Source organism: Meriones unguiculatus, chromosome 10, assembly GCF_030254825.1.
Source record: "Meriones unguiculatus strain TT.TT164.6M chromosome 10, Bangor_MerUng_6.1, whole genome shotgun sequence".
Taxonomy (NCBI): domain Eukaryota; kingdom Metazoa; phylum Chordata; class Mammalia; order Rodentia; family Muridae; genus Meriones; species Meriones unguiculatus.
Genome location: NC_083358.1, coordinates 116,981,135 through 116,993,732, shown reverse-complemented (window position 1 = coordinate 116,993,732; position 12,598 = coordinate 116,981,135). Strand labels below are relative to the sequence as shown.

General features: G+C 41.9%; 1 protein-coding gene across 2 annotated transcripts in view; it reads right to left on the bottom strand.

Moving 5' to 3' along the window:
* Positions 1-11,514, bottom strand: part of Prmt9 (protein arginine methyltransferase 9) — a 29,551-nt gene extending 18,037 nt beyond the window's left edge. The window contains exons 1-4 of one of the 2 annotated variants that reach the window (XR_009594840.1): positions 11,113-11,514; positions 6,954-7,102; positions 3,649-3,885; positions 2,219-2,386 (exon numbers count right to left, since the gene is read on the bottom strand). Coding sequence is in view for 1 of the 2 variants with exons in the window: in XM_021641439.2 (XP_021497114.1) it covers positions 2,219-2,386; positions 3,649-3,885; positions 6,954-7,102; positions 11,113-11,343 (785 nt within the window). In the remaining variant the exon portion in view is untranslated. The remainder of the gene's footprint in view (positions 1-2,218; positions 2,387-3,648; positions 3,886-6,953; positions 7,103-11,112) is intronic. The other variant, XM_021641439.2, reaches the window with a different exon arrangement.
* Positions 11,515-12,598: the final 1,084 nt, after the last annotated feature.

The window sequence follows — 12,598 nt, the reverse complement described above, 5'->3', positions numbered from 1 at the left end:
CTTTGACTACATAGTGGGTTTGAAGCTAGCTACATAAAACCCTACATTAAAAAGGAAAAACCAATCAGGTAGGTGATACAAGCACAGATTCTCTACTATCAATAACCCTTACTTCTCAAAATGAGTTTCTGAAGTTATTGCTTCTTTGTTTGTTTGTTTTTTCAAGACAGGATTTCTCTGTGTATCCCTAGAACTAGCTGTGTAGACCAGGCTGGCCTCCAACTCACAGAGCTACATCTGCCTCTGCCTCTGGAGTGCTGGGATTAAAGGCGTGTGCCAGCACCATCTGGCATAAACCTTCTTTTCCAGTTGTCTTTAAAAACAAATCATTTGTTTTGTGCATGAACGCCTGTACACACTATTTATGCGGGCACAAGCATGCCGCAGCACACACACGAGCATGAGAAAAGCGTCTCTCCTTCTACTTTAAGGGGCTCGAGGGACTGAACTCAGATCAACATGTTTAGCAACAAACGTCTTTATTCACTGGGCCAGCTTGCAATTTTTGATATGCAAATAACCTTTAATGCTGTCAATAACCTTCCCTCTCAAAAGTTCTCTCTGTCTTCTATACTGTACATATCTGCAGCTCTTACCACTTCTCTGGTCTTCACAAAACCCTACTCCAGAGTTACACTTTTATTCATTCTTTCTTTCTAGAAAACTCATTCAACTTTTTTCCTTCTCTGAATTCCTTCAGCTTTCACTGTCAACACCATTCACTTTGTAGTACAAAGACATAAAAAAATTCATAAATTTTCCTTATGCTCATTTCTAGATTGTAGCTATCTTAAGGGTAGGAATGGGATTTGAGTTTCTTCCATAATACATAAACCCAATTATACCTAAAGACAGAAAACATCCAGTACTTAATGACTGCACATACCTAGAATATGAAAAGTTGTTTCATCAAGTCTTACAACTTAGTCCAGAATTTGTTTATGGTCAAAGCGAACAAATGAGAGTCTAAATTGAAACTTATTTCACCTGCTTCAAAAGTAGTATATAAGAAAAATATAAATTTAAATAATCTCTGATTCATGCCACTCCACACAACTTGAAAAGCCGATAGGAAGTAATTAAGGTTAAATGAGGTCACCAACATGAAGTCCTAATCCAACAGGACCAGTGTCCTACTGAGAGAATAATCACTCACACGCAGAGGAACGTTACATGGGGACACAAAGCTCAAATAGCCAACCGCAGCCAGGAGAACTCTTGTCTGAAAAATTATGTGCCCATGGTTTAAATTCTATCTTTAAGATTTTGTTATTGTAACCATGTACACTAATACAAATTAGGACAATGGTTTTGTTTTTTTTAAAATAAGTATATACCTGCATTAAGGTCTGATAAACTTCCTCACTAAGACCACTGAAGTATAATTCCATACACATATTATTAAAACTGGAAGAAGACTTAAAAATCAGAGTTCAAATACCAATAGGACACCAAAAATACTCTTTACATATCGACGACATTTAAGTAAGTCAGAAGACGGAATAGGCAGAGTTATACACAAATGTTGCATTAAGAAAGAAGGGAAAGTCCTTTAATTGATAGAAGACCCACCGCTCTCCTGACCACAGCGAAACTGCAGATACAAACACAGGCCTCTAAGATGGTGCATACAGCATTTGGAGGACACAAGACAAAGCACTGTATCAACTGCACTTCCAGTCATTTTAATTAAGGATAGTAACAAAAACCAGGACATCAAAAAGAAAAAAGAAAAACCATGACATCTGCTGAGGGTGAACTGTTCACATGTTAAACAGTTACGCAATGCTGTTCATCTACAGGAAGTTGGTGCCCTGAGTTTAGTGTGTGAGTTGAACTGGGCACGGTGGCACACACCTTTAGTCCCAGCACTCAGGAGGCAGAGGCAGAAACAGGAAGATCTCCTTGAGTTAGAGACCAGCCTGGCTTACAAAGCAAGTTCCAGGACAGCCAGAGCTACACAGAAACTCTGTCTCGAAAAACCACACACATACAAAAATGTATGTATTCAAGTGACATGCTAAAGAAGAATTTGTTACTACCAACTTTTCTTGATTTCTTTAGTACTGTTTTAAAAGCGCATGTTATTATAAAAACCTGCATTTTATTAAACAAGTTGACATTCGCATCTCCACAAAAGAAGAATGTTATTAGTAGTTTTGTTTAACAGAAGAAGATGGAAAGGTATCTTAATGATTTTGGTGAATTACAAACACACCTTTCAGGAATGTGTTTTGGAATTTCTATATCAAGTGACTTCATATGTAGGAGCTTTATCCCAGTTTCCATCTTGTTTGCAGCCACTACATCACAGGCAAGTTCATACATGGTCTTGGATAACTCACAGGCATATACTGAGTGTGCACCCGCTTTTTTAGCAAACATGCTATAAAAGAAAAAAAAATCCATTATATCTTTTTACAATTTTAATAAACTTATGATGCCTCAAACATTTTTATCTTATCTGGATCTTTCTTCTATTCTTTAATATAACCATTATTTGTTCTGCTTAAAAAAAAACAACTTAGGGCTAGCAAGACGGCTCAATGGGTAAAAGCATTTGCCATGTAAGTCTGATACCGTAAGTTCAATTCCTTGAAACCTACAGTGGAAGGAGAAAACTAACTCCTGAGAATTAACCTGACTTCTACATGCATACTGTGGTGAACAGGCTTGCATGCGCATGTACACACACATACACACACATACACACACAAACACACAGGGCAATAATAAGCTAATTAAAAATTAAGATAAGGCCAAGTACGGTGTGTGTGCTTTTAACCCCAGCATGTGGGAGGCAGAAGCAGATGGATCTCTGTGAGATCCCGGACAGCTCAGTCTACATTAACGAGTGCCAAGGGCTACGCCAAGAACCTCTACCGCAACAACAATGACAATAAATAAAAAGAATGAAATTGCACACTTGTTTAAAAACAAATCATTCAATAACTAATGGCATCACAGATTTTTATTTTGCTTTGCTTTTTGTTTTTTGAGATGGGTCTCTCTACATAGCATTGGTATCCTAGAACTCACTATATGGACCAGACTGGCCTCAAACTCAGAGATCCACCTGCCTCTGCCTCCCAACTGCTGGGATGAAAGGCGTGTGCCACTACATCCACCTCAGCATACACACAATTAAGACACAACTGGCAATGAGTTTGCTAATAGGCTTTCTAGATTCCACCAGACTGTTAATATAAAAAATATTCTAAAATCATTATTCAGCATTTCAATAATCCTAAGTTTTTCTTAGTCTTCTTGAAGTTTTGATAAGTAAAATCATAGTGAAAAGTACAGTACTAATAGTTTCATCGATAACCCTAACAATAGCCAGGCACAATGGCACACGCCTATAATCCCAGCACTCAGGGAGGCAGAGGCAGGCTGATCTCTGTGAGTTTGAGGCCAGCCTGGCCTACAAAGCAAGTCGAGGATAGCCAAGGCTTAACCGAGAAACCCTGTCTCGAAAAAACAAAACAAACAAAAGAAAACAACAACAACAAAAAAAAACCCTAACAATATTATGAGAAACAATTACTACTTTTACAAACAAATGCTACAATTTTGATAGCTAACGACTTGTTTAATTTATATCATTACACATGTAAATATAATTAAAAAATTACAATTACAACAAACCTCAGTATTCCAGTTCCTGCGCCAATATCCAAAACACTTTTGGACCCCAGGCACACTGCCTTCTGGATTGCTGCATTATAAATCCTATTCCTCTTGGTATCATTAAGCATGATGAAGTGCCAACGTTCCACCAACCAGTTTGCAACACGATAAAAGTTCTCCTTTGCATCATTGAAATCGGGGTTTAGCTTCACTGCTTTATGAAAATACCCAGCTGCCTCATCTCGAAAGCCCATTCTAGATGGGGGAAAAAGACAGAATATGTTCCATTCTATGTGACCAGTTACAGTGCCTCTCTGTTCACACACTAACCCCACCTGAGAATCCTTGATCGCTACCCAGATCCCAGAGAAGTCTACTTCCTTTGCAAAACCTTCTCTTTCTGTGAGGATGGCAGTCTCCAGAATTCTTTTCTAAAGATCTACCTGTGCATCTCAGACGTCTTAGGAGGTGGGAGTTGGGGTGTCCAAGGCATTGACTTGTACTGAATTGACTATCAGCAAACAAACAAACAAAAAGACAAAGGGAAAATACTAAAAGTCATCTAAGCAGCGCTTTCTCAAAAGAACTCCCTGTCACAGTTTAAAATAGTTAATTGTAGGTTGACCACACTGCCCACGACTATTATGTATCTCACATAGCTTCGGACTTCAGCAGCTTTCAAACTGGTCTACACTTTGTTCACTCCCTGACCAGAGACATAGGATTCTACTGATATCAAGTTCTATACACAGTTGTCATAAATCAGTAATTTACAACTCAAACATTCCACAGCGCAGAACAAGCAGAATTCTTCTCACTCTCACTGTTGGTATAATGTTCTTTTGGAAGGTATATACCTTACCCTTGTTCACTGAAATGCTGACGTCTCTCCCCCCCACTATCTGGTTTCAACCCAGACATTGCATTATGATATTTATTCTAAGCATCACCTGTCTCAGCTTTGTGTAAACATGCCACCATTTGTTCTCCAATTTGTCAATTAAAACAACCAGCCACAATGTTGAGCAATGGAGAGGATAGGGTGGGCATCCTTGTTCAGCGTGGGAGGAGAGGAAGGAAGAAGACAGGAAGGAGTGGGAGGCAAAGGAGGAGGAGAAGAGGAGGAACAGAGGCTGGGAGAGCAGAGGCTTGGAGAGAAATCTTGGAAGGACATGGAGAGATGGACTGGACCTAAGATATCACTAAAAGCAAGTATAATGTGGGAAATTTGAATGGTAGGCAGCTACGTGGGCTTGGAGGTGTCCAGCATTGTGATTTAGGTTAATTAAATAAATCCCAGTCTCTGTGTGGTGATTTGGGTGTACAGCTGGTTTAGGATTAACCGCAGCCTCACTAAAAAATGTATCAATAGTAAATATTAATGACAAATACAATACTCTTACCTTTAGCCACCACCCATTCTAAAGAAACTTAAACTATTCATTCTGGGCATGGTCATGACAAATGAAACAACAAAAGGGTAGTTCTATATTAAATTGTAGGCACTCGTGTTTTAGTTTAAAATTAAAATATGTAAGGTATGTTATTTCTTTGTTACCCTGAAGGTAGAGCTATCTTGTTTATATGCTGGAACTGCACAGCACATATCACAGTAGAAAATTCAGGGTGTTAATGTGAACAAGCCTCACCATGCTGGCCCAAAGTGTGTAACAAGGAAGACTACTGCTCAGTTAATTTACTTCGTCATAACTGTAGAACTGTTTATATTCCCTTCTCCAGAGGCCTGTCACTGCAGTCCTCTGAGCCAAGTAAGGGCCTTTGGGTTGATTATCAATACCTAATAGACTCTAGATAGATTTAGGAGAAATTCTGTAGTCACTTAGGCACTTTGTACTTCATTACTAGTGACATTAATGATTTGAGAAAAGACAACAATGCATGGAATATATAAAATGAGAATCAATTTATTAAAGTCCTTAAATTTGAAAGTGCAACTTGCCAATTTGGCAGACCCATGTTCTTTCCCATTACTTTAAAACTTTCTAACTCAAAAGCAATGCTAACCTTTTATAGTTCCTGTAATTTCTTGCACACATTTACAGCTTGTGCTGGTAAGCACAAAGCATTCACACGGCAGGCATGACTATTATCCCTTGAGAAGGCTACTTTCAAGGTTGACCTTTGACTGGCATGTGAGTCCTTAGGGTGATGAAGGCTTCCATGACCTTCTAACTGATGCTGACTGATTCGGTGTGCCTCAATGTTTATTCCATAAGCAGTGTGATTATGTAGCTGTGTGGGGATGTACCACATGGAGGGGGTACCTGAGCATACAACCTCCAAAAGAAACCGTATGTACTAGGCCTCAAAGGAGCTTCCCAGACTGCAGACATGACACACCATGAAGGCGGGAAATGTACACTGTGACTTCACAGAGGGCCTGGAGGAATGCTCTTGGATTCTTTCCATCTTGGCCAGTGTTCCCCCTCCTTTTGCTAGTTTTGCTTTCTAGCTCCACTATACTCAGGGCTTAACCAGTACCACGTTCTCTATGTACAGGGGAGGCAACAGCAACCAAGTGCATGGCACCAGCAGCATCCAATAACGGGCAGCTAACTGCCCTAGTGGAGGTTTCATTAACAGTATGCTCCAAAGTTTATAGTTCCCCATTAGGAGTTTTCTAGCATGTTCCAAAGAACAGATTCACCAGTTTTCTGGGAAGGCTTCCTCGTGACTTCTCTGGCATCCTGTAAACCACAGTTAAGCCTTTTCAAACAAGGACTGGATCTGAGTCCAGTAAGGAAACCCTCCCTTGATTATAAAATTGCTGTAGACTGGCAAGATAGCCAGTAGGTAAGGGTTCTTGCCACAAAGCTTGAAAACCTTAGTTCAATCCTACTTCTTGGAAGGAAAAAAAACCAAGTCTCTCTGACATCCACATGCTTATCATGGCATATATACCCACACACAGTACAAACGCACACACAGTACAAACGCACACGCGTACCCATACACATGTGCACATACAAAATCTAACTTTCAAACTGCCAGACTACATACCATATTTACACATTATTCCTATATTCTTTTGCGTTCTCCTTATCAATAGCTAATCACTCATTTCTCCAATCCTGTTAGAGTTAATTATTAAACGTTCCCTATTCAAATTACTTTATCCTCAGGCAGAGTGGTAGATAGGTGTAGTCTCCGACAGAAACATCATGTAAGCGCATAAGCTCCAGACCAGACTGAGCTGATGGTAAGACTCCATCCCAAAACCAAACAAAGTAAGTTCATTCATAATTTATACTCGCTTTGGACTGATAAACAACAAACCTTTTAATAGTGAAGTCACTACAAACCTGAAGAGATGCTCTCCCATACTATTGCAAATCACTTCATCATCAGGAAATAGTTCCAAAGCCTGCTCATAGCAACCAAGTAAGTCTTGTACTCGACTGAGTGCATCAAGTTCTTCAGCCCACTTGAAAAGTGTATACTGAAAAGTTTCCTTTACAAACAAAAGGAAAAAAAAGTACAAATTAGTAAACAAAAACGAAGAATATATAACCCTAACTGATGATTCCAACAACTGAACTACAACTATGAATGGAGTGATGACTTGCAATTGTTAAATTGTTAATGTTTAGTAAGTACAATTTGCCAAATGCGGTGGTCTGAATAAGAATTGCCCCCACAGGCTCATATATTTGAATGCTTAGTCACCAGGGAGTGGCATCATCTAAAAAATTAAAGGATTAGAAGATATGGCCTTTTTGGAGGAAGTGTGTCACTGGGGTGGGCTTTGAGCTTTCAAAAGCCCAAGCTAGGTGCAATGTCTGCCTGTCTCTGTCTTTCTCACCACCACCACCCCTTCCTCCCTCCCTTCCTGCCTATCAGGATGTAGCTCTAAGTCACTGCTCCAGCACTATCTACGCCACCACACTCCCCACCATGATGATAATGAACTAAACCTTTGAAACTGCAAGCAAGCCTACAATTAAATGTTTACTCTTATAGTTGCCTTGGTCATGATGATTCTTCACAGCAATGGAACAGGGACTAAGTCAGCAAATAAGCCATACAAAAGGTAATAATATGTAGATTTGGGCAATATGGTCTTTCTGTAAACATCTACTCCTAGCTGCCCCTCTCCTACCTCTGTTTTTGTTTTTGTTGTTGTTTGGGTTTTGGTTTTGGTTTTGGTTTATTTTTATCCTTGGCCCTCTTATTCATCTCTAATGCACTATCACCTATGTGATAGTTAATGATGCAACATGTATGCGCCTAATTAAGACCCTGTTTTCTGGTCCTCAGACTCTATCTCCACTGGTCAGCCACTGGATGTCCAGTCATCTTATCAATCAATGTGCAAAGAAAACTGGACTAAAGCTCAATGATGAACATAAATTTTGCTCCTATTCTCACAGAATGTTGTAGACAGAAATTTAACACGCTTTAAAAGTTCAGAATGTTCTCACTGCCTCACCTCTTTCCCTTCACAGGACATAAAGGTAGTACTCAATCTCAAACTTCAAAGTCACTATTTACAGCTGTAACAGTTTCTCCCCGAAAGAAACATTGCACCTTGTAGGAAAGCTCCTTAAAACAGAAGGTAAACAACTCACCTTCAAGAAATCCCTCAAACTCACCACAGTCACTAGGCCCCTCCCTCTGAAGCATTAACAAGACAGAATTACAAGCAAACCTGCAAGATCAGACTGGCCACCTAGAAGTTTAAAGCAAGTGAATCACTTGGAAAGAACACTCTCACTCTCCAACCTGTTGAGCTGCCTGCAGACTGTGCAGCGTGCTCCAGATTCTCAGCTTTTGCGAGCTGCCACCCATGCTGGGTGGGCACTGACAATCTAGCCGTCTTTAAGTCATTTCTGTTTCTGTAAGTAACACAATAAGACTCACTGGCTCATCAAGGTGGCCTTCGGTAGTATACATGTTTTGGTCTGTCATGGGCTCCCTATCTGGAGGGAGCAGACAGACATGTGCTGCATTCCCCCACTTTTTGTCAAAAAGCATATCTAACTTCATTACACTTAAATCTGTCACTTCCTGACAATGGATAGTATGACAGCCTAACCTGACCCTTACAGCCAGTTGGTGGAGCGCAACAACTACCTCCTCACTGCCAACCTATCCCTCTGGCCATTATCCATGACACTGAACTAAGGAAAGAGGACGGGCTTAGACATTCCACTTTTCAAGTCAACAAATTTTACACATAAAAGTTAATACCAGAAACTGAATTACAACAGTCTACTAGAAAAGCAAGGATAATGAAGGAGATCCTATTATAATATGATAGGTATCTAGATATGACACGGCTAGTTCAAGAGTTCCACAGGTTAGTAGATTGGGAGCTAAAAACATTGCTCCATGGTTGAGTACTTTCCTGGGATGCCTACGGCCCTGGGTTTGGTCCCTAGTAACAATAAAAATAAGCAAATAAATAAAACGAAGGGGCTGAAGAGACGGCTCAGCGGGCAACAGGACTTGCTGCTGTTGCAGTGGACCCAGGCTCCGTTTCCAGCACTCAGATAGCAGCTCACGACTGCCTCTAAGTCTAGTCCTAGAAAATTCAGTGCCTTCTTCTGGTCTCCTTAGATATCTACACACATGTGATGCATATACATAAATACAGGCAAATATATTTTACATATTTAAATTTTTTAAAACACAAGTTATATGGTTTAATGTGACTGAAGTATGGGTATGGGTAACAGAGAGTATCAGGAAAACAAACACAAGTTTGAGGCTTTTGCAAAGAAATACCAACTTTGTTTCGTATAAAACCAAACCAGTTACTAAGTCCTACTGAATGTTGGTCATTACCAGTTCATTTTTACTCAAAAAAATAAAACGAAGCTAATCTCAAACTCATAGCTGAGGATAACCTAGAACTTCTGATCCTCCTTGCCTCTACCTTTCAAGCACGAGAATTATAGGTGTGTGCTGCTACAAAAGATTTAGGCCTTATGAATGTTAGACACAATTCCTAAATCTCCAGTCATATAGGCAATTTTTACATATTAATTTTTTTTCTGTGCTTGAAGTGGAACCCAAAGCATCAATCTCAGGGCCATTTTATGGCTAGCTGTTGTTCAGGCCTATCCTCCAAGCCAGCCAGACAAACGCCATTTTGGAGGGGAATTTAGCTGTGCCACCTGCAAAAGAGCATACCAGATGGACTTGTTCACTGTTTAAACCCCTCCCGGAAGGCAGGCTGGGTCATGAGACCCTCATCTGAATATTCTGCTGTTCATACCACCTGTTACATGCAACACTGCCATAACTGCATAGCCTCAGGTAGAGTGGTTCTCAACCTTCCTAATGCTGTGACCCTTTTAATAGTTCCTCATGTTGTGGTGACCCCAACTATAAATTATTTTCATTGCTATCTCATAATGGCAATTTTGTTACTGTTACGAATCACAAATATTTAATATGCAGGATAAGTGACCGCAGGTTGAAAACCTCTGGTCTAGTGTATACAAGCCAGGGAAGACAGTGGGAGGTGGCTGGGAGGGTCAGTCCATCTGTGCAGCTATGAAAGCGATCGTACCTGCTGGGTAAAGGCTCTCCATGCAGCCTTCTGTAGGTGGAGCACCCACACTCCTGTAAGTAACCCCCATCTCTTCTCCGTAGGTAAGCCCACTGAACTGATTAGCTCCCCTACAGACCTAGTTTGTTGTTGGGATCTTAGGAGGAAGGGCAGATGTGGCTTATGTCTTTCCTCGATAAGAACTTTACCAACACAAGGACTCTACACTCACAGACAAATATTATATGTATTTTCTTCTTCTTTTTTTTTTTTCAAGGCAGGGTTTCTGTGTAGCTTTGGCTGTACTGGACTCACTTTGTAGACCAGGCTAGCATCAAACTCACAGAGCTCCACCTGCTTCTGCCTCCCCAAGTGCCAGGAGGATCACAGGTGTGCACCACTGCGCCTGGCTTTTATATTTTTTTCAACACCCACTATTTATCTTTCCATTCACATAAGTAGCAGCTAGGACTGAGCAAAGAATCGTGTTGGCCCTTTATTCTACTGGTGTCTGCACAGAAGAGCAAGCTTCGCAGGATACTTTCAGATTCTGAGGTAAACTAACAGGTCCTAAAATTTCTATTGAATTACAAGATGCTACTGACATCTAGTGGACACAGGACAGGCCATGCTTCGAAACACGGAATAATGCAAAGCCTCCAACGCAAACTTAGACACTGTAGGAGAGAAAGAACTACCCCGTCTCCTTCGCATTTAAAGAGCCTCTGGAATTTTGAAACAGACCTGTGACAACTTTTGACTTCTGTTACTAAAACCTGGCTGTATTGCGATAGGCTGCAGGAGGGCCCAATAGGAATCGACTTCCACAGTAGGAGATGCTTAAAGAGTCTCAATTCTATCTCTGACGCCCTGTCTTGTCTCTCTCTCACAGACACACACGCCACCCCCTCGTTGTCGCTGCTGAGATGGCAGGATGTGCCAGCCACTGAGAAGGAAGGCCTCACCTTCACGTCGTCTTTGAGCTCTGGCGCCAGGCTGAGCGCTAGGAGGTAATGAGCGTATGCCGTGCCGAAGTCCTGGGCGCCCAGACAGTGCTCGGCGCTCTGCATGGACCGCGCCACCAGCCGCTCCCGGCCGGCCGCACCTGCGCCGCCGCCGGCGCCCCGGCGGGGCCTGGGCCTCGAGTTCGGCATGGCTGAGTCTCCGCCCGGAAGCCCACGAGGAAGGCGCCTCATCGGGACGAGTCTCCACGCCTCACTTCCCTGGACCCACGGCAGAAAAAGAGCCCGCAGAGCCGGGACCGAATGCGCGCTCACCTCCACAGCACGGGAAGCTCCGCCTTCGCCGCGTCCGACGGAGCAGCGCACGCGCCGGCGGCGTCGCGCTGAGGTGACGTCACCCCGACGCGCTCTCCTGGAGAACGCGCGGAGGCCACCCACGGCCTGGGAGTCCCTGCGTTCTGAGACCTTTCTGCTCCGGTGCGTGGTTGTTCGGGCTCGCTGAAGCCGCAGGTTTCCAACCTCTCTCCCGCCTCGTAGAGTGTGCGCCTGCCAGGCTCAGACCCCACTCGAGTCAGATGTGCGCGACGCTCTAGCCCTTCCGGATGTCAGCGCCACCAGTCTCGCTTTTGCAAAACGAAATAAAAGCTCCTTAAGTTTGGTCCTGGTGTACTCTCTTAGCTGTAAGTATTCTCGCAAAACCCAGTGAGGCGGAACTTTGGATCACACGCCATAAGGAAGGAAAAGGCAATCCCTGAGAACTGCTTCAGGCTTGCACAAGTCTCTGGGATGAGTACAGCCACAAGGGTCTGAATTTCTGTTAGGTTAATACAGGAGTGTGGCCTCTATGATAGAAACACGAAAATTTAGGGCGATGTATAAGAATTATAGCAAAAGCTATTTTTGTCCCCATTTTCACACGATTACTGGTACGTCGAGTGGCTGACAAGAAATGGAGGTTAGAGCACTTTGGACATCAAACTAAAATTCTCCGGTTCTTCTAAGCCTATCTTTATGTGCCATGTAGCTTTCTCTTGTGACATTCTCTGACCCAGTCTTGTAAGCACCTACCTAAGTACATCCTAAGAAAGTTTTTCAAAGACAGGAACTATTCTCAATTACTTAGTATGTACAGAATAAGAACTTTAGAATTTTTTACACTTGATGGAAAGTTTCTCCTCGTCTTTGGTTTTGCTTCTATACTTTCCTAGCTATTCATATCCTCCTTATTTGCTGCTTTCTGTACTAAACAATGTAGGATTTAACTACACCTAATGGGACTAAGTAGAACATAAAGACTTGGAGGTAGGATTTTCTTGTTGCAGCCCATGCTTTTCCTCTTCTTGTTCATCTAGCAACTGTTCCTTAAGACATTCAGACAGACGCAGTAAAGCTCTCTTCCTGTCTTAAGTCATAAGGCTGCTCTAACTATATAATGAAAAGCATTTTGCTTATACATACATAGTTAATGTGATTCATTGTTACCACTATC